Below are 21787 nucleotides of genomic sequence, written 5' to 3' on the forward strand. Positions count from 1 at the left end.
TTTGTTTCCTGTGCTCTGGGGGTCTTGTCCAAGAAGTCACCCTTTTGACCAATGTCTTGGAGTTTTTGCTCCACATTTTCTTCCAACAACTTCATAGTCTCAGATCTTTAATTCAGACCTTTGATTTGATGGGCTCTTTTAAACAGGGCACTGCTATCCAGTTACCCATAATTTCTACCCAAATCTACTTCACTCATTTATATTACCTGATTAAGCTCTACAGGCAAAATGCCTTTGAGTTTACCTGTCTCAAAGGGTCCTCAGGATTTTGACAGATGAGGATGCCAATAAGAGAATTAAAGGTATAGAAATAATACAGGGGAAAGCTCAAAGCTTAGTTATGACAGTGTGGAATACAGATTTACCTGAAATAGTTAATATAGCAGGGAGAAGAATGATGGGGAAGCATAAGACTTGAGAATAAATTGAAAAATCACCATGGAGCCCAGACTATATGGGCACAGATACACATGTGCCTTATGAGGGTACTTGCGAAATTTTGTGAAAACCAATTAAAAGTTTATTTTGGTGCAAAAAAAATGTTTGAAACTGATGCAAAGGCCCCAGCCTTTTTAAAATTCGTGGAAATGCATACCATAAAAAAAACCCGCAAGGATTTCAAAACAACTTTACATTTTCATACCATTTTTCACGAATTTCCTCAAGAATCCTCATACATTCCCAAAAACATACAGAAATCTAATATGGCTACAACTACCAACTGATTTACCAATTTAGAATTACAAAGTAAATTCACTCACTAGTAAACATTTTCTGTGTACCTACTATGCATCAAGCTTTGAGAAGAAAAACTAATATAAACACAATTTCAGTTCAACTCACTCCAAGAGCCTAACAGGTAAGACTACACAATTATTGCACAAAGTTCAATCACTGGTTTGTGGGGATGAATACTTTCTGGATTTTTTTTTCTTTTTACTATCTTATGCTCTTTTTTACAGCATACTGTTGGGAGGATATACATAAAAAACATATTCCATACATTTAATTCATGTGATTTTATAAAAAGCTGGAAAGACCTACTCACAAGTACTAAGCACTGGTTATCTCTATTCTCTCATTTGTGCAACAAATCTTTAATGAGCACTTAGGTTGTTCCAGACTTCTGAGCTAAGTTGGAAGGGAATTTTTGTGGCGATGGCTGTTTATATTATCGTTACAATTATCGTTACTATGATTACTAGGATAACGGTACTATCCTATCCTCAATGGGTTCATACATAATCCAGCTGGAAAGGCAAAAAAAAAAAAAAAAAAAAAAAAAAAAAAAGTGGTAATAAATATCGGGTAGGTAAAATTACACTACTTAATGTTTTTGTAGGTTTTCCAGGTACTCAGTGATGTGTTATTATTAAAATTGGAGGAGAAAACCCCAACTGCTGGGGCATTCACAGGATAGCTGAGCTGTTATTTTTACGAAATAAAAAAAGCATACTTATACACGTAGATACTTCCTCCCATTTACCGAGAGGACAAAGGTATGGTTTAGTAGCTAAGAGCACCAGCTGTGGAGCTAGACTCTCTTCCAAGCCTGTGCTGCAGCAACTGTGAAGTTAACTCAAGTGCGTCTCGGCTGTACGTCCCTCTCAAGACTCCAGGGCGCGACGTGTGCGAGGGCCCCGGGACAGTGACTGGCACACAACCTCTCACGAGGTAACAGCTGCTATTAGTGCCCGTCGCGGCTATCTGTATCCTTACTGTCGTTACCAAGGCGGCTGTTTCCACACCAGCAGAACAGGCGCTTTCACGTCTTCCCGCGTCCAGGAGCGTTTCCCAAACAGGACACGCAGGGTCAACAAAGTTATCTGACGCTGACGACGAGAATTCACACAAACAGTGCCTCGATAAGCAAAGCGCTGTCCCACAGCGCCCGCACCCGCCTCTTCCCCCGGATCCGAGCCGCCCAACAACCTCGACCGCGGGTCGGCCTCTGCGGATCTCACATCCCGGCTGCCCCATCCCAGGAAGCCCCGCACTTAGCCCGCCGCCACCCTCACCGCAATCACCGACGCCGACTCGCTGCTGCTACTGTGCCGGAAGTACTCCGGCAGCGTGGAGGCGGGGCCGACTGCTCGAGAACACTTCCGGGTCAAGTAGCCACTCGGGCCGGAAGGAGGTCGGCGCCGCTCCGGTGAGTGAGGGTTCGCTGGGGATCTCTGCAAGGGAGGTACTAGGGGCACGAAGGCTCGATTCGGAGCTGGTGGTCCGGCTCCGATGTGAAGTAGGATGGAGTGACCGCCATGCTTTTGAAGGCCTGGCTTGGATGCAGTTCTCTCCTCGAAGGTTTTACTGAGCTCCGAATACCTGAAAGGCGCTACCCTGGGAGCTGGGGACACAGCGGTTCAGAGGGAACGCGGGCCCACCTTCCAAGTAAGCTGACGTTCTCACTGGCGAAGCCGACCATAGGCAAGTCAGTATACAAGAGTGTCCAAGCTGATAGTACTTTAAAGAAATTTAAAAAATAGGGTGATGTGAAAGAACGATTTGAGGGAGCATTAAGCCTTACGAAGATTTGGGTAGTGCATTCCAGGCAGAAGGAGTAGCAAGTGCAGAGGCCTTATGGTGTGACAGATTCCAGGCTCAAGGTAAAGAAAAAGGCCACAATGGCTGGGCAAAAACAGCAAGGTGAGGATGGAGGGAGGTGAGGGCTGAGACTTGGGCACCCAGTCTCGTAAGGCCTCTTAAGTCAGCGGAAGGAGTTTGACACTTAACTTGCATCTCAGTGGCAAACAGAAGAGTGACATGCTCTCATTAGGGACTTAAGATTACCTCTGACCCCTCATCATAAAGATTCAGTTGCCCTGGAGCAGAGGGATTGCATGAAATGCAGAGTGACAGAGCCAGGAAAGACAGTGCTACGGATATGAAAAACTGAATCCCTGAGAGGTGAGAAGATTTGGCCTTTAAAGAAGTCAGGGCTTCCAACCCCATGGAGTGTCAGCATTGAGAATTGTCTTAATGTGCAGATAAAACTGTTATCACTTCCTAAACCCTTGGATGTTTTCCTTTGATTTTCATGGTGGTTTTCTAAATTTAGATTTATCAGTATCCTTGGGAACTTGTTTAAATGCCTGTTCCAAAAAAAGACAAAATATGTATAAGTATAAAGTAGACAACCTCCTCTTATTTTCTATTGTAGTGAAAACTGCATAAAATTTGAGTCTCAAGTATGGAATCTTGGTAAGACACTTGACTGTCTTAATCTTTAAAATGCTGCCAATAATGAGCACAGCAGCAGCACTCAAACCTTTTGGTCTTAGAATCTCTTTACATTTTTAAACATAGCTGTGAGTTTTTACCATTTTGGACCTCAAAACAGAACTTTTTTTTTTTTCATTTTCTTTTTTTAATTTATTTGACAGGCAGAGTTATAGACAGAGAGAGAGACAGAGAGAAAGGTCTTCCCTCCCCTGGTTCACTCCCCAAATGGCCACTACGGCCGGCACTGCGCCGATCCAGAGCCAGGAGCCAGGTGCCTCCTCCTAGTCTCCCATGCGGGTGCAGGGGCCCAAGCACCCAGGCCATCCTCTACCGTCCTCCTGGGCCACAGCAGAGAGCTGGACCGTAGAGGAGCAACCCGGTACCTATATGGGATGCCAACACCGCAGGCGGAGGATTAACCAAGTGAGCCACAGCGCCGACCCCCAAAACAGACCTTTCAAAAAAGTTATTAATTCATTTTAAAATAGTAAACTCATTACATGTTAGCTTAAGTAGCGATTAAAAAAGATGTTTTTCAAAATTAAAGCTACTTAAAATGGCATTGTTTTGCCTTTAAATATCTGGTTTGATAGAAGACAGCTAAAATCTTATATCCCCTACATTCATTCTCTTGTGATATTACTCGTCATAATAGCCTCTGGAAAGTTACACCTTGTTGTGTGAGAATGAGATGGGATAAAAAGCAAATGTCTTAGTATTGCTATTAAAGTAGTTCTGAAAAAAGTCTCAGGGACACCATAGAATCCCTGCACCACCCTTTGGGAATTGCTGCATTATGGTATTATCATGACAAAAGAAAAGTGGGCTTGATCTATAAATGATTGCAACCCATCTGCACAGTAAAAATGCAGATGCCACGTACATCTGAATAGGGCCCAGAAATACGCATATTTAAAAGCACCAAAAATGAATTTGATGTAAAAATTACAGTTGCAAACATCTGAAATAGATCAAATTCTCTACCTTAGAGTGTTCCATCTAATAAAATCAAGAAAGCTGTATCTTCAAATCTCTGTATTAAGTTTCCAGAGCCTAAAATTCTGGGAAGTTAGAAGGTTGCAGCATCACCTTTCTGACTACCAAATTGTTGAGAGTCTGAACTCAAAATGCTGACCACTTACAACAGTCAGTGGCCCAGTGCACAGACCAAGAAGATTTTTAGACTGTTATTCATTCCAGATATTTTTTCTTTAAGATTTACTAATTTATTTGAAAGGCAGGATGACAGAGAGGAATAGACAGAAAGAGATCTGTCTGCTGGTTTACACCCTAAATGGCCAGAACAGGGCTGAGCCAGGCTGAAGCTAGAAACCATGAACGGCATCTAGGTCTCCCACGTGCATGGCAGGGACCCAGGGACTTGGGCCATCTTCCATTGCTTTCCCAGGCTCATTATTAAGCAGCTAAATCAGAAGCAGGGCAACTGGGTCTTAAGTCACTGCACCACAATGCCAGCTTACATTACAGTCTTTTGAATAGGTAACTAATTGGTAAAAAAAAGAGGAAAACTGTGATAAGTCTTACCATAGAATACTTTTGAGTATGGTGAAAGACTGATAGAAACTCATCTAAAACTAAAACTTTATGAGAAGGCTTTCAAATAAGATGAAATTAAAGTTCTGGCCGGCGCCGTGGCTCAATAGGCTAATCCTCCACCTTGCGGCGCCGGCACACCGGGTTCTAGTCCCGGTTGGGGCGCCGGATTCTGTCCCGGTTGCCCCTCTTCCAGGCCAGCTCTCTGCTATGGCCAGGGAGTGCAGTGGAGGATGGCCCAGGTGCTTGGGCCCTGCACCCCATGGGAGACCAGGAAAAGCACCTGGCTCCTGGCTCCTGCCAGGATCAGCGCGGTGCGCCGGCTGCAGCGGCGGCCATTGGAGGGTGAACCAACGGCAAAGGAAGACCTTTCTCTCTCTGTCTCTCTCTCTCACTGTCCACTCTGCCTGTCAAAAAAAAAAAAAAAAAAAAAAAAAAAAAAAAAAAAAAAAAAAAAAATTAAAGTTCTATGTTAAAGAGAGGATCATGAATGGGCCAGAAAGTTAAAAGCAAAAGGAACAGCTAGAACCCAGTACTTTAAAGTCTTTTAGAGAGAATAGTAAAACAAGCCTCATTGAGGCTTTCTGCCCAGGAGAAAAAGTGAGGAAGATTATAAGATTTAAGCAGAGGGGCAGGCGTCATGGCGCACTAGGTTAATCCTCCGCCTACGGCACTGGCATCCCATATGGGCACTGGGTTCTAGTCCCGATTGCTCCTCTTCCATTCCAGCTCTCTGCTGTGGCCTGGGAAGGCAGTGGAGGATGGCCCAAGTGCTTGGGCCCCTACACCCACATGGGAGACCAGGAGGAGGCACCTGGCTCCTGGCTTCTGATCGGCGTAGCTCTGGCCATAGCGGCCATTTAGGGAGTGAACCAACGGAAGGAAGACCTTTCTCTCTGTCTCTCCCTCTCACTGTCTGTAACTCTACCTCTCAAATAAATAAAAATCTTAAAAAAAAAAAAAATTAAGTGGAGAAAGCAGCCGTGATGGTAATTAGCCTCCAGATGAGGAGACAGACTACTAGAGTACTTTACAGCTAACTAGTGATAGAGGTGCAGCTGGAAACCAGACTTGGCCTCAGCTATTATTGTGTACACAGGCACTGATGGGCTCTATCTCCTGATTTCCGTTCTGCAGCCTGACTTATTCCTGGAAAATTATGAATGCCAGACCAGAATTTTAAGTTTATCTCAATGGTCAGCGAAAAGTCACCATTAGCTTTTTTTTTTTTTGACAGGCAGAGTGGACAGTGAGAGAGAGGTCTTCCTTTGCCATTGGTTCACCCTCCAATGGCCGCCACGGCTGGCGCGCTGCGGCCGGCGCACCGCACTGACCCGATGGCAGGAGCCAGGTACTTATCCTGGTCTCCCATGGGGTGCAGGGCCCAAGCACTTGGACCTTCCTCCACTGCACTCCCAGGCCACAGCAGAGAGCTGGCCTGGAAGAGGGGCAACCGGGACAGAATCCGGCGCCCTGACTGGGACTAGAACCTGGTGTGCCGGTGCCGCAAGGCGGAGGATTAGCCTAGTGAGCCGCAGCGCCGGCCACCATTAGCTTTTAAAATTGCCTTCCCTTGCTTAGGTCTGTGTTGAGGACATCTGGAAGATGCAATAATGATAGCAATAGCATGTGTTTATAATTTACCCACACTAATGAGTTAGTTACTGTTTATAATCATATTCAATGTGAAAACTTAAGACCTCAGGAACCCATGGCTTCATTCAGGGGTAAAATCAGGTACTTTAACTGCATAGCCCATTCTCCCAGTCACTGAGCTGTGATAATCTTAAAATGTTGGTATTTTAAAACTAGAAAAATTGTGTGGCTATCACCAATCTACATGCCAGACAAATAGATCTAAGAGTAAGAGTGAGGAGTTCTCTTTTAGACACACTAAGTTTAAAACACCATACTATAGAAGAAAGAATTGTGGTCAAAGGAATCATAAATCTAAGCCTGTTTCATTGATTTTTTTGTTGTTGTTACTTGCACCCAGTAACTGTTCTACTCATGCTTATGCCAAAAAGGACAAAAGTCACAGGTTTAACTGAAGTAATCATGGGTTAGAAGCAAAGCTCTAGTAAAAATAAATACCAAAAAAGATGTTTCTTAGTGTGCCAGAATATGTATTGAAGTTTGAGGTGCATGATGGTTCCAAAATACTACTGAGAGGATAAGGGCTATTTTAGTTAGAAACCTTTAAATAAATGAGCCTCAAAATGGTGATTTCTGCTTGAGTATTACTAACCTTTTTCATGATACAGATTCCCTAAAACAATACTTGAGTATAAGCAGAACAATTTTGTGTTTGTTCATTGCAAAGGATAGAGTAGTGCTAACAATCTGTTCTTCATTTGCCTTTCTCCCTCTTGCCAATTCAGAATGCCACTTTGTCAATTTGTGTGCTCAGTGTGTAGGAACTCCTCCATTTTCCAAGTATGACAGTGCAGGCAGAGAAGAGTGGATGAGCTGTAAATACAGTTAGAACACGTTTAATTATGGAGAAGGAAGCATTAATATCCCAGTATAATTGGAGCAAAAAAGCAGTGCCATCTGGGTATCAGTGTTTTCCCCATTTGAGTTATCCCAGAACTCTTTCTGCAAACAGCAGCTTCCTCAGCCAACTTAATATTGAGCCATCAGAACGGAAATCAGCCACATCACTTCCTTATTTACTTATGTTGAGAAAATTGGAACAGAATGGAAATGTTTCTTCTCTCAGAAGTTGGCAAGAACAGCAACAAGGCAATCTGTTACGGATAACAGCTACAGGCTCTCTTCTTTCTCCTTTTTTAAAATAGTATTCAGAATGGTTTTCTAGGGTAAAATCATCTACATTTCTGATTATTCATGATCCTAGCAAAGCTTTTATTCTCAAATACCTAAAAGATGAAAAAGGAGTTATCTGTTATATTACTATTAATGATGAAGAAAGCTAATATAAAATTCATACCAAGCAACTTTATCCACAAGCAGAGTAGAGCCCTCTCTGTGTACAGGAAGATGGCACTTTGATTTTCCTTTTGGATCCCTCAGTTTTCCCACTTCAGATGTCAGCTGCATAATATGCACAATAACAGGCATATTATTGTGGGAAGTCCAAACTTACAGGTGAATTGCATTTCTAAAATTCATCAGTTCCTCCTGTCTCTTTTGCCTTTACAGGACAATTACACATCTCTGTTACTTTTCACAGTGCCTTGTATGTTGTTAGCTGTTTCTGCCTCTACCTCTGTCAAAGCTAATTTGTAAATTCCTGAAGATATAGGATAGTGTCCTAAGTCACCTGAGCAGTGCTCACAGCACCTGGTACTTCATTTTGCATGTGATGGGCCCCTGATTCTTCTGTGCTGATTTAAAGTCAGGCTAGAATGAGCAGAAAGATCCTGATCATTCAGGTCTATCAGTGCTGCTGAAACCATCGCAGTTGAGATAGTTCTCATTTCAAGTAGCAGAAACCTATCCAACCCAGCTTACCTAAGAGAAGACTGTGTATTGGGAAATACATCAAGGATATCCTGGTTCCCCCCACTTTGTGTTTTGTCAAACAACTAGCCAACAGCCTCTTAGCTGCACATGGGTGTGTCTCCTAGTAGTTCCTGTCAGAAGTCTTTGGAATCCAGGATGCCACTTGTGTGAGTATGAAGTGCCTGGTATTGATGGCATGTAAGGCAGTTACAAGACCTGATTGCCCTAGCAGGAGATCACTGTACCCAGCTTCTTGTGCTTCCCTTGGCCTAAGAGCAGTTTAAGGTGCTCATAATGTTTTTCTGTACCCTGTTTTGTGAGTTTCTCTAAACTTCTGGTCGTCATGTGACTGTCTGTACAAAACAGGAACTGCAATCCTGCCCGCACAGGCCAGTTTGCTGGCGACATTCCAGTGTGTAAGGAGAATAGAGATCCATAGTGAGGATTATCTGTAGCCACAGCCACAGTTCAATCACTTTTGCTGAACTTCATGTTTTTTCTTTTACCTAATCATTTCTCCATTTGCTTTCTTATTTACACATTCAGTCTCTGAAGAAAATTGAATAGAGATGCTTATTTCTTTAAAAAGAAAAAAATGTGTTGGAGTCAGAAGCAGAGTAACATGCGTGAGTCTGTTTTTCTCTCTCCGTACCTGCCCCTCTTCAAGTGCCCTCTCAGTCCTGTCTTAGCACTCTCTCAATCCCTATTGTGCCTTCTCTCAACTTGTCTGTGTAAGTGGCCAAAACCCAACTTCTTTGGCCCCACTGTATGCCTCTTCTTCAAATGGTCTGACCCACATGTGTCTTAATTCCAAGAACAAAGACTCTTATTAGTCAGTCTATGGATTGATTTCCTTCTGGACCCAAGAAGATAGAACCAGGGCTCAAACAGCAGTCACTGGCTAAGTAGATAGAAGAGGTTCTCCTTGGCAAACTCAGGACATGTAAAAACAATGTAACAACATGGGTGGGGTCCCAGCTCCACTTACAAGGCCTGTTTGATCCATAGTAAGCAAAATATGATTTTGTAGAGCTTATTTAAGATTCTTAGACTTGGAATTTTATGTATACTATCTCAATCAGAGTTCATAGTAATGCAGTAAAGATAAGTACTATTATTTTTCCCATTTTAAAGATGAAGGGATTGAGGCATAGAGAGTGAGTCTTTTATAAAAGTTGCAACGCTGGTTAGTCAAAGCCAGGATTCAAATCCAGGGACTCTGTCTCTAGAGTCTCCTGTGCTACCTTGCCTTTATCAGAGATCTTCAGTTACACTGTTTAAGAGTTATCTAAATCCAGAATGGAATGTGAGTGAGTAGTTCTCTGTTGTTGGAAATGTTTGGTCTGGAAAACCATTAGGCAGGATTGCTGCTGAGGAAAACACTACTTTTCTAGTCCGTGGACTCTGTCTTAGAATCACCAAGGGAGCTAATTAAATACCATAAATTCTTATTCACTAGGTCTTGTATGTGACCCAGAAGTGTAAAATTAAACAAGATGTGTAGGTGACTGTGATATTCTTCCCAATTTGGAAACTGAACTTGGTGCTCTTTTACTCTCACCATTATATTGTAGAACAAGATGGCAAGTGAAGACATTGAGGGGTGGTAGTCAGTTTGAAGAATGCCTTTAGTTAGGTACTAAAGGTCTTCTGAGGCTATTTGTTGGCTGTTTTTATCGCAAAGGCTATAGTAAATGTTAGTAAAAGTGTGTCAGTTTGAATAATTGGGATCCCTGTTGCATAACAATGTTCAATTTATGAAGACCTGTCACATAGTTTATCAGATTTAGACTAATCTCCATCAATAAATATTTATTGAGCATGTGCTAGCTATGTTGTAGAGCAGTAAAAAATGAAGTCCCTGTCGGCACCGGCACCCTGGATTCTAGTCCCGGTCGGGGCGCCGGATTCTGTTTCGGTTGCTCCTCTTCCAGTCCAGCTCTCTGCTGTGGCCTGGGAGTACAGTGGAGGATGGCCCAGGTCCTTGGGCCCTGCACCCGCATGGGAGACCAGGAGGAAGCACCTGGCTCCTGGGTTCGGATCGGTGCAGCGCGCTGGCCGTAGCGGCCACTTGGAGGGTGAACCAATGGAAAAAGGAAGACCTTTCTCTCTCTCTCTCTCTCTCTCTCTCACTGTCTAACTCTGCCTGTCAAAAAATAAATAAATAAATAAATAAATAAATAAAAGGAGGTCCTTGTGCCTGAATCAGGGCTCATTGGTGAGATGGAGTAGACTGACTAGCAGTACAGAGCAGCACATACCAGAGCCAGGTGAGTAAGTAGGACAGATGGTGAGGGCTCTGGGGAGTCAGGGAGAAGCCATCTTCTATCCAGGTATATGCTCTGGATCCTGGGAGAGGAATAGCCAGGCCTTGAAGGGAGGCTCAGGGATACTACATGAAAACAGGACTGCATGCAGCAGGACTGTGTGCCAACCCCTTGTTTCTGAGGACACTACTGGCCCTGTAGCCTCTCGCATGGAGCCTGTTCATTCTCCCAAAGCTCCTGGATCTCAGAGTGAGAAGAGTGAATTCTTTACGTCTATTTTGAGTTCTTCTACCCCATCTGCCTTGATCCTCGGGGAACGTGACCATTCCTCTAGTTGGCTCTGCTCCAATTGTTAGCCTCTCTGGTCTTTGACATCCTCATGTTGCACTCTCTTTGGCCACTATAATAGCTGAAGTCCATCTCTGATTTCACCATGGGCCCATCTTCCCAGCAGAACAAAGAATCAGACCCGGCATTCTCTGACCTGCCACCTCTCACTGTCAGTACTTAAAGCTTTTTCCTGAATGCCTTCTAACCAATGACCCCTCTGTTCTTTTCTAGTGCCCTATCCTACCTGGAGCACTTCCATTCTTTTTAATTTTTTAAAGATTTTATTTATTTATTTGAGAGGTAGAGTTACAGACAGAGAGGGGGAGACAGAAACATCTTGCATCCACTGGTTCACTCCCCAAATGGCTACAATGGCCAAAGCTGAGCCTATCTGAAGCCGGGGCTTCTTCCAGGACTTCCACATGGGTGCAGGGACTGAAGCAGCTGGGCCATCTTCTACTGCTTTCCCAGGCCATAGCAGAGAGCTTTATTGGAAAAAGAACAGCTGGGACACAAACCACAGCCCATATGGAATGCCGGCGACAGAGGTGAGGGCTTAGCCTAGTACGTCACAGCACCGGCTCCAGCACTTCCATTCCTGATGCCCGTTCACCCCTCAGGTCCTGCTGCGTACCTCACTTTCTCAGGGTGGTCCTCTGTGATAATTAGCTCCCCATGTCTGGCCCTTTTATGGCAGCCTGTATTTTCCCTTAGACAACTTTTGTATATAGTTAGTATCTGTAGTCTCTACCAGACTGGGCTCCAAGAAGGCAGAGACACTGCCTATAGGACAGTAAATTGACACATAGTAGGTGCTCAGTAGGTAGCATTGAATAGATAAAAATGGGTACCTCCAGTCTAGACTCAGTGGTGAGAAAGAGTGAGGAGGAAAGAGATGGCAGGATGAGAAATGAGGCAGTATAAGAATAAGCTGGAGGGGCCGGCTCTGTCGCAGTAGGTTAATCCTCCACCTGTGGTGCCAGCATCCCATATGGGCACCAGTTCAAGTCTCGGCTGCTCCTCTTCCAATCCAGCTCTCTGCTATGGCCTGGAAAAGCTGTAGAAGGTAGCTCAAGTGCTTGGGCCCCTGTACCCACGTGGAAGACCTGGAAGAAGCCCTGGCTTCAGATAGGCTCAGCTCCAGCCTTTGCAGCCATTTGGGGAATGAACCAGTGGATGGAAGATCTTTCTGTCTCCCCCTCTCACTGTCTGTGACTCTATCTCTCAAATAAATAGAATCTAAAAAAAAAAAAAAAAAAAAAAGTAAGCTAGAGGTTGTGGAGGTTTTTGTTTCTTTGTATTTTTGATTCCCTACAAAAATAGTAGGCCAGCAACTTAGAGTTTGAAGTAGGTGGCAATGTCTCTGAAAGTAATAACACTTTGTTTTCCTTGTGCTTTTATGTGTTCAGTTTTTTTAACCATACATAGTTTCCTTTTAATATGTATACAGATAAAATAATGAGTTAAAGAAAAAGCATAAATAATTATTAGATACTCAGATATGAAAAAAAATCAAAAGACTGACAGTAGAAGCAATGAATGAAGGTTTAGAAAATACCAACTCTGTTCAACCTACAGGGAACTTATCAAAGTCCTAGGGAAAGCCTGAAGCACTGTATCAACACTCGTAGCCCATCACCATTGAGAACCACAGGTCTAGAAAAAAGGATAAAATCATATCTTCCAACTGTTGTATATCTTTTAATGAAAATGATCTTGAGAGTTTACATGTCAAGCCCTTAGCCCAGTGCCTAGCATATGGCTATCATTCAGTAAGCTTTGTTTCTATTATTTTTGCCATCACCCATTCCTTAAAAAGACCAGGTTCTAATCTGAATTCTCCTACTAACTTCCAGCATAATCTTAAGGAGTAAGTCACTGTGAGTGGAATAGATTGGATTGGATCATTTCTAAGATTCCCTCTTATTCTCAGGTCTTTTTTTCTTCAGTGTCATTTATGTGGAGTTTTAGAAAGAAATGGAAATAAACATGTTCAGTCTATCATGTATAGACTAGATCTAAAATTTTTTGTTTTATTCTAAATGCCCATCTTTAAGTCTTAAAAAATTAGAAAATTATTGTCATTAATCAATCATCGTTTCAGAGGTAATAAAAATTAAATGACGTTTACAACTTAATATAATTCAGACTTTGAGTTTAATGACAAAATGGAATGAGCCATTGCTTTTTATGTTCTATGATCAAACAGCCTCTGTGTAAGTATAAAGGTGGGTAAATGTCATTTCCAAAACTAATTATCTTGGATCTTTACAAGAAATAAAGCTAGATAGTTCCTCCCATGTTTTACACAAGTAGGAGTTGAAATTTTCCTTTGAGAGTTGGTGATTCAAAAAGGAAATCAAATTACCAGGAAGGTGACCATAAACACATGGATTCTTAGACTGGGATGATTTTTTGCTTTTTATTAATGATATTTGGCTCTTTTAAATTTGTCTAACTACCTTTCCCTGTTGTTTTATATTTCCATTTCTACCAATTAGACACTTCAGGTGTCAGTTCTTTTCTTAGCTACTTTAGCTAATTTTACAGACTTTAACAGCTGGAAATTTGGTATTCTTATAAACTGGTAAATATACTGTATTATTATGTCTCAATATTGATCAAACTATTAAAGGAAAATTCATTTGTCTAACATTCATGCCCAAAAGGGAGCTTCTTTGGCCTCGTAAGTCAATAACAATTTATGTATATGCAGAAAATACAATTTTCTTCCTAACATTAAGACAAAAAACTACCATAAGTGCCCTACATTATTTATATTTAATATGTCTTTGTACTGTGCTACTCAAATTTTGAGCTCCATGGTTATGATTATGATATGCTATTTGATTTACATTATTGATATGACAACAGATGGTAGCGGTACAGGTTGAAATAAAAGATCATTAAACTAAATATTTTAGCTTCATTGGCTCCCTGTTGCATACAGTGTGTCAGAATGAAATAAAATCATAGCCTTTTAGCACTAGAAGAGTCCTTAGAGTTTATCTCATCCAATCTCTCATTTGACAGATGAGAAAACAGAAGCCCAGAGAGAATGTTACTTGCCAGGATTGAACAGCTAGTTAGTTGCAAAGCTAGGACGAGAATCTAGGTCTGCTGTTTGCTAATTCAGTGCTTTTTCTCCCATCTCTGTATGAGCACCATTTACTCTAACAGTGTCACATCTGTTTATTTCTGGAATATACAGAGTTTTACCCCATTATGAATCTCAGTTGGTTAAACTCAGTTGGCTTTCTTTCAGGTTGGTCTCTACTCTCATCTTTTAATCCTGAAGACTTTAATCTATACCTGGATCTACCACTCTTTTGGAAAACTTCCTACCAAGCAATAAATTACACGCAGTACCTTTGTATAAAAGCTTTTGGATTCTCCAAATCTAAACAAGATTTTTCTTCCATTTTCCCATGAAGCTGCATTGCTGCTTATTCATTTTAGTGGTGAGTGTTACTGTTCCAGCTGCTTTTGTTTTAGAAGATGTGGAATTCGGCCAAATGGTCCCACTGGGAACAAATGATACTTCTTACAATGCATCATTTCCCCGAAGCTTTGAACTCTCAACAGGCTCGCACTTGGGTGATGATGTCATCATAGCCAAAGAAGGAACTAGTGTTTCCATCGAGTGTCTTCTCACAATCAGTCACTATGAAGATGTCCACTGGTACAACTCAAAAGGACAGCAACTGGATGGCAGAGGCAGAGGTAACTGTGCCAAGGTGTAATTAATCAAGATGACTCATTTCCTGTTCTATCTTCTTCATTTCAGGATATATTCAATGAGAAATCTCAAAAGATTGAGGTGCCAGGATGAATAGCTTAAAACTTTTGAAAGGCCTGGAGTGTTGTACCTCTAAGAAAAAAAAAAAAGTAATTATAATTATTTCAATGAAGAAAAGAATAAAGAATAGTTATAAATTAAAAAGTATTTACATGATAACAATGAGCTCTTTTCTCTTGATGGTTTCCTTCATTGAAGGTAGACTAAATCAGCACTGCTGCATACAGCTGTGCAGGCAACCATTCACCTTCACTCCAGTGTGAAGTTCAATGAAGAGGCCCATTGTGAATATATCAAGAAGGGTTTTGGCTAGACTTCAGAAATTTGTCATTAATATAAAATTATTTGCTCTCAAATGAGTTCCTATAAATATTAGAGAAAATCCATGTTTCTTTTTACTGTTTTTCTTAAAGATTTATTGATTTATTTGTTAAATGTATTTGAAAGGTAGAATTACACAGAGAGGGAGAGACAGAGATCTTCTCTGCACTGGTTCACTCCCCAAATGGCCACAGGACTGGGCCAGTCTGAAGCCAGGAGCCAAGAACTCCATCAAAGTCTCCCATGTGGGTGACAGGAACCCAGATAATTGTGCGGTTATTCACTGCTTTCCCATGCACATTAGCAGGGAGTTGATCGGAAGCAGAGCAGCTGGGACTAGAACCAGTACTTCAGTGTGGGATGCCAACATCCCAAATGGTAGCTCAACCCATTGTGCCCCAATACCAGTGCCTAGTGTATTTCTTAAAATGACAGTAAATCTCTGCATAAAACCTTGAGTTCCTCTGAGAATTAGAAAGGTACTGAGGAACTCTACATAGTTCCATTTTTTTCTATTCTATTTCTTAAAGGGAAACAGGAAAGTTTCTCTTGCATTTTTTGATACTCAGTCCTAAAACTCAGAACCATGATGATAATGCAACCACCAGTGTCTCCCATTTGACAGGTTTTTATTTAATTTTACTATTTCTGGACCTGTGAACACATCCTAATCCAGACTGTTTCCTTAATCATTTTCTATTAGAAAAATCTTTTTAATGAGTACCTGAGTTATAAAGTATCTCAAAAAGAACTCATCATGAAAAGCCAAAGAGATAGAGATCAATTCTAGGTTCCCCATAGACTATTCTTTAAGAAAAGTCCACCTTTTCTGTTTTGTTAGGTAGATAGTTTAACGTCCTTAAATATAAAGGATATTGGTTATCCATATTGGGGTGGAAAATAGAAAAGGAGACAGCAGTATCTCCTTCAGAAGTATATGCCAAATATTGTAACCTCTGCAGACAAGTCACTGGTCACCAAGGACAAGAAGAGTTTAAATCGTTAATCAGCCTTTTTAACATATGTACTTGTTAAATCAGAATCTCTGGAATGGTGGCCACAATGTATATTTTGAACATCATGTGCATTTGAACTCACTGAACTAGACTCCTGTCTCCTCTGGGCTCTAGGGTATCCTAGCTAAATGTATCTAAGGTTTTGAATTATTCAGTCAATGTGATCATTATGGCCTGGCTGTGTAAACAAAACCTTAGATTAGAACGAGACCAGCCAAGTGGAATGGCAGTTTGGTTTCCTATTTTGCCTTTACTTTGAAAACCACTAATACCTATCATGGATGCCTTCAGCAGCAGCCCTGGAGTATTGTATTAAATTTTATGAATCTCAAGTGAGAGGATTTTAAAGAGCATGTCTGTCTCATATAAGGTTCATAAATCTTGAGCTATTACCAGCAAGTAAGCTAGAGTCTAGATTTTGGTCATAATGCAGTGGTTGATGAATGGAGTCTATATAGTTCATCATACCTTGGTTTCAAAGGGTGTCCTTTTTATAGCTCCAAGTTCATAAAATAGAAGCTTACATATTCTCCTCCTCTTTTGCATTAATGAAGTGACAGTTCTTAAAGATAGTTATATAATTAGATAAGTTTGGGTGTTAACAAAAGGGGCACAACCCAGAGTGCTTACTGTTTATGTGCCACTAAAATAATCCATAACCCTAGACTCTTGGGGATGACAAAGATTTGAAGTAATGCACCAGCCTCTCCCGTCATACCACCTCCATTTTTTTTTTTTTTTTTTTTTTTTTTTTTTTTTGACAGGCAGAGTGGACAGTGAGAGAGAGAGACAGAGAGAGAAAGGTCTTCCTTTGCCGTTGGTTCACCCTCCAATGGCCGCCACTGCAGCCGGCGCACCACGCTGATCCAATGGCAGGAGCCAGGATCCAGGTGCTTTTCCTGGTCTCCCATGGGGTGCAGGGCCCAAGCACCTGGGCCATCCTCCACTGCACTCGCTGGCCTGGAAGAGGGGCAACCGGGACAGAATCCGGCGCCCCGACCGGGACTAGAACCCGGTGTGCCGGCACCGCAAGGTGGAGGATTAGCCTAGTGAGCCGCAGCGCCGGCACCACCTCCATTTCTTAGGACACACACTCATACTGCAGATTAGCCTCTTTGAATGCCTTACATAGTTAAAGCAGAGAGAACTCTTAAGAATTTGCCACAAGATGAAAATTGTGGAGGCAAAGCCAAGTCACCAAAGGATGTTGAATCATGGCGGGTGGTCAGTATGCTTTATTTTTTATACACTTATGTACTTTTATAAATGTGTTCCCTGAATGAGGACATCTTTATAAACCAAAGAGAGACCAAGTACTTTAGGTTTAAAACAAGCATACACATCTTAAGGACAATTTTATTCTCTTTGCCAACATGTTCATTTATCCTGACTTGTGATGTATGTCCTTGGCTTATGCTTCAGTTATTCTTGCCAGAAAATCAAGATATCATCATCAACAAACCATTCCTAACAAAACAAATTGACACTTACAAGGCATGCCAGATTAGCCAGCAAGCAGTTGAACAAGTATATTAAATGCTAGCGGTTTTTTTTAAATAACTTTTGTTTCTTGCTATATAATGTCATTGTAGAAAGTGAACAGTTAGATAAAAACATGAAAATTATTCATAACCCATTAGCCCAGAAATAACCATTGTTTGTTACTTCTGTGGCATATGCTTCTAGTATATGAAAATGTATAGATGGAGAGTGTGATATAGATACACATGCAAATAAAAACTTTTTTGCTAAGATTAGTGATTTAGTATTATGTACCTACCTCTCTCCCTGAAAGGCTTTTTATGTCTACCCATGAAAAGCAAGTTGTGGTAGCTATTAGTGGCAGGAACAAAAATCTTACTTCCTTTTTAAATTCTAGGCTAATTAAATTCTGACTGCGGACATACCAGTCTGCTTTTTTTTTTACATAACTGAAACAAACAGAAGAATCTGAGTTAAGTCAAAATACTTTTATAAAGAGAGAGCATACCAATGAGACAGTTAGCATATTCAGTGATAATATTCTTTATGCTGTAATTTTTTTTTCATTTTTGTTGGATTACCAGGTGGAAAATGGTTGGTTTCTGATAACTTCCTAAATATTACCAACGTAGCCTTTGAAGATCGTGGGCTCTATACATGTATTGTCACGTCTCCAATTCGTGCCTCCTACTCTGTCACCCTGCGAATTATCTTCACCTCAGGAGACATGAGTGTCTACTACATGATTGTTTGCCTGATTGCCTTTACAATCACTCTCATCTTGAATGTCACACGGTTGTGCATGATGAGCAGCCATCTTCGCAAGACAGAGAAGGCCATCAATGACTTTTTTAGAACTGAAGGGGCTGAGAAACTTCAAAAGGCCTTTGAGATTGCAAAACGCATCCCCATCATCACATCAGCCAAGACCCTAGAGCTTGCCAAAGTCACACAATTTAAGACCATGGAGTTTGCACGTTACATAGAAGAACTGGCAAGAAGCATTCCTCTTCCACCCCTTATTCTGAACTGCCGAGCTTTTGTTGAGGAGATGTTTGAGGCTGTGCGAGTGGATGACCCTGACGACATAGGGGAAAGAATTAAAGAGAGACCGGCCTTGGATGCTCAGGGTGGCATCTATGTCATTAACCCGGAGATGGGGCGGAGTAATTCACCAGGAGGAGATTCAGATGATGGCTCTCTGAATGAACAAGGCCAGGAGATAGCAGTTCAGGTTTCTGTCCACCTTCAGTCAGAGACGAAAAGTATTGGTACAGATTCTCAAGACAGCGCTCATTTCAACCCTCCAGATGATACAGGATCTGCAGAACCTAACTCCAGCTACAAAGATGGGGCATACGAAAACTCGCAGCTGTGAGCTAGCCTACTACCTACAAAAACAGCTTTCAGAAAGGGGCCTGTTTCTTACAGGAAATAACATTTTTACCAAAAAATGGCTAGGATTTTCCCCTCGTTAGTAAGCAGATTAGAAGGTGAATTTCCAAAATCTTGGATAAAGTGCAGGGTTTTTCCTATCTGATATTTCTCAGTCTTTTTCCTCAAACCCGATTAAATGATGCATGTTAAAAGTTCAGGGAGCCTGAGAGATAAATGTGATGGGAAAAGTGCTTAACTAGGAGTCTCATGGCTTCTCTTCTGGTCACATTTCTTCTGTTGGTAGATCAGACCCTTACTTTGAAGCCTCAAGTTTTCCCATCAGTAATGTGAGGGATTTGCATTACTTGAAATGTGAAGTTTCTAGCTGTATAACTTCTTACCCATTCCCTAAACAAACCACCAAAAACTTCAGTATATCTCTAAGTAAATCCTTCCCCTAGAGTTCTATTCCCTTTCTGGGGGAAGGGTCAAGCTGAGATGTTATTCTGGGATCTAGATTCCACACCAGTGCCATAATGCACATAGGTGTGGGCATATTATTTAGATGTTCTACCATGTGTAGTATACAATTATATGTGCTAAGTTGAATCTTCAATGTAGCAATGACTATTGTTTTACCGATATCAGAGAGTAATTGCTCATTAGCAAACTACTTTCCGTGAGTCATTCGGTCCTTCTTGGGGAACATCTTGTCTTTCTAACTTAACAGAGATGTCATTTAGGTCATTGAGGCTGGCAGTGATTTCCCATTTGATCTCCCAGCATGAGCTATTTGTTCCTAAGGAATAGTGTCTTTGATGCTTTTAGAATAAGAACAGGTCAAATCATTTTGTCTGATAAATCATGGATTTTGATATTTCTGTTAACAGAATTCTCAGGCTTTCCCTTTTTTAAAGTATTAGACTCTACTTGTGGGTTCTGTGTTGGGATCCCATTCTAGGAGATACCCAAGAACCGGGTTTCTCTACACCTCTGTCAACACTCTTGCCCTCTTTGGTTTGAAATATGGTGCTAAAGGTTGCATGCCTCCTTGTTTTGTTTATATTTTATTGTGGAGGTTTTGTTTTTGTGTATTTCAGATAGGTAACTGAGCTAGGGCTGCCTTTCTGGCCTTTCTGAGAAGCTCTTGCCAGAAATAGACAACTGTGTTTAGTGTGTTACCATATTAAACACACAGACACACAAAAGATATAGGCAAAAAGATGAAGAAGAACAATGCATGGTGCCACCTGGTTCAGCTGTGTATAATAAGCATTTAAGATGGCATTTCCTGCCTGGCTGAGATCAGATAGGGTGAAATTGTAAATGCTCTGCAGAAGAATTTCCTCAGCTGTGGGAAGTTTGGTGAATCTGGCAGTGGAGCTCCACTTGGTGCTTCACATTTCCTCATTTGACATCTAATTATTGACGCGATACTTGAGAGGCTCCTGAGAGAAATGTGCAGAGTTTTTATCAGGATTTTAATTGAAGGTTTCAACTAGAGGAAGAAATTCAAAGTGTGACCAGTAGAACTCATGCCTCCGTTTGTCGAGGATTGTGAGAAATAACACACCTGCTCCGGATTGCATGAGTGAATCAATGTGCAGTTTTATCAGATGGCATTATGGATAAAGATGATAGCGCTGCCTTTCTGTCTCTCAGGCTGTTTCCATGGAGACCTCTAGAGCCAAACAAAAGCTACCATTTAGCCAAAGCTTGCCCAGCCTGGCTCATAGACCTACACTTCTTCAAGGAAAACAGTTTTCATACATTTGGCTGTGAGAGCAAGGGCTCTTGAACATATCATGGATTATGGAACACATTTTCCCTTCCTACAATATTTCTTTTGAAAAATTAAAAAAATTTAAATTCCTTGTCTGGGACAGTCCCCTCAATATCCCTCACATCATCAGGTAATACCTTAAACCCTGTTGTACCGTAGAAGTTTCTGATCATCTCTTAGAATGTAGTTTGTCACATTATATAGAATAGTTTTACCCCACATGAGGAAGTATTTAAAAAACTAAGTTTGCACAGTTATATTTAAGTACATTAGTGTATCCTGGACAAATTATTTTAGAAACATAACGGTGACCTGATATGGTGGCCAAAGTAACTAGTTTACTTTAAATCTTCCACATTATGGTGCCATTTATGAGGAATTAAACTAAATCAAAACTTAATCAGAGATGGTATTCTTTTGAAAAAGCTCATTTGCAGGAGGAGAAAAGCAACACTTCCTGAAATTTTTTGTATCAAATATTTCATATTTAATTAACAGCCTAATGTTATCTTTTTGTATCATCCTTAATGTTTTGAACCTAAATTGCAAACTAAAACAGTCGTCTAATGTTAACTGTGGTGTATTTATCTTTTTGTCTTGCTAGATTTTATAGTTATTGAAAAATGCCTTTATGCAGAAATATGTATTTAAAATAGTTGTCATCTCATTTGTAAATTTTGTATTGTGATTTAATGAACCTTATTGTCCTTATAAAATGAAATGATCACTTTGTAAAATAAATTTACCAAAACTGAACATTTAAGCACCTTAATGTATTCCTTACCAGTGCAGAACCAGAAAAGCATCTTTTTAATTGATACCCTACATGTGTTTATAGGTGATTTGATTACCACGTGTTTTGCAGCCTGCTTTCCCTTCAGTCCAACAGCCACTGTGAGTTCCTCGGTCCAGTCCGTGCCACACCCTGCTTGTAATTTCACCCTGTATCAATTTGTTGGGTCTCAGAATGGCACAAAAGCACTGCATGCTTGTTTTCTAGAACCCACCCTGTCCTGCTGGGTGCTAACCTTGTCTCCACATACCAGCAATTGTAACTCAAGTATATTGTATTTTCTGAGTCACAGTGGTCTCTTATCTAGGCTGGGAATGTTGAAAGTGCTCAACCTTATATCTTAACTCCTAGTTTCTCATGAAAAAAAAAAAATAA

At 41.1% G+C, this 21787-nt stretch overlaps 2 protein-coding genes and 1 long non-coding RNA gene across 7 annotated transcripts in view; 1 reads left to right on the forward strand and 2 right to left on the reverse strand.

The window, feature by feature from the left end:
- Positions 1-2053, reverse strand: part of FAM114A2 (family with sequence similarity 114 member A2) — a 38567-nt gene extending 36514 nt beyond the window's left edge. The window contains exon 1 of one of the 3 annotated variants that reach the window (XM_008255291.5): positions 2019-2053. The gene's annotated coding sequence lies outside the window, so the exon portion shown is untranslated. Of the gene's footprint in view, positions 1-1719 lie in introns of all 3 variants that reach the window. The other 2 variants (XM_002710326.6, XM_051844404.3) reach the window with 2 other exon arrangements.
- Positions 2016-21375, forward strand: MFAP3 (microfibril associated protein 3). 3 transcript variants are annotated; one of them, XM_008255292.5, is made up of 3 exons: positions 2016-2152; positions 14107-14564; positions 18044-21375. In XM_008255292.5, exons 2-3 carry the CDS (start codon positions 14270-14272, stop codon positions 18835-18837), a joined length of 1089 nt encoding a protein of 362 aa, XP_008253514.3. In that variant the 5' UTR covers positions 2016-2152; positions 14107-14269; the 3' UTR covers positions 18838-21375. The 3 variants fall into 3 exon arrangements, with proteins under 3 accessions (XP_008253514.3, XP_017196696.3, XP_008253515.3); XM_017341207.4 differs by having other exon boundaries at positions 2135-2431; XM_008255293.5 differs by having other exon boundaries at positions 2135-2391.
- LOC149126125 (uncharacterized) lies at positions 14106-18044 on the reverse strand. The gene is made up of 2 exons (XR_016236394.1): positions 17050-18044; positions 14106-16698 (listed from the first exon to the last, which is right to left on the reverse strand). It is a non-coding gene; the product is annotated as an uncharacterized LOC149126125 (long non-coding RNA).
- Positions 21376-21787: the final 412 nt, after the last annotated feature.

Source organism: Oryctolagus cuniculus, chromosome 6 (assembly GCF_051225735.1).
Source record: "Oryctolagus cuniculus isolate XC-2025 breed Fujian yellow rabbit chromosome 6, ASM5122573v1, whole genome shotgun sequence".
Taxonomy (NCBI): Eukaryota; Metazoa; Chordata; class Mammalia; order Lagomorpha; family Leporidae; genus Oryctolagus; species Oryctolagus cuniculus.

What these genes read in the sequence shown, in the direction of transcription:
- MFAP3 (XM_008255292.5), top strand. Translation starts at nt 14,270, where the DNA reads ATGAAGCTGCATTGCTGCTTATTCATTTTAGTGGTGAGTGTTACTGTT. An exon ending in ACTGGATGGCAGAGGCAGAG is followed by an intron (nt 14,565 to 18,043) that starts GTAACTGTGCCA and finishes TTGGATTACCAG; the next exon opens with GTGGAAAATGGTTGGTTTCT.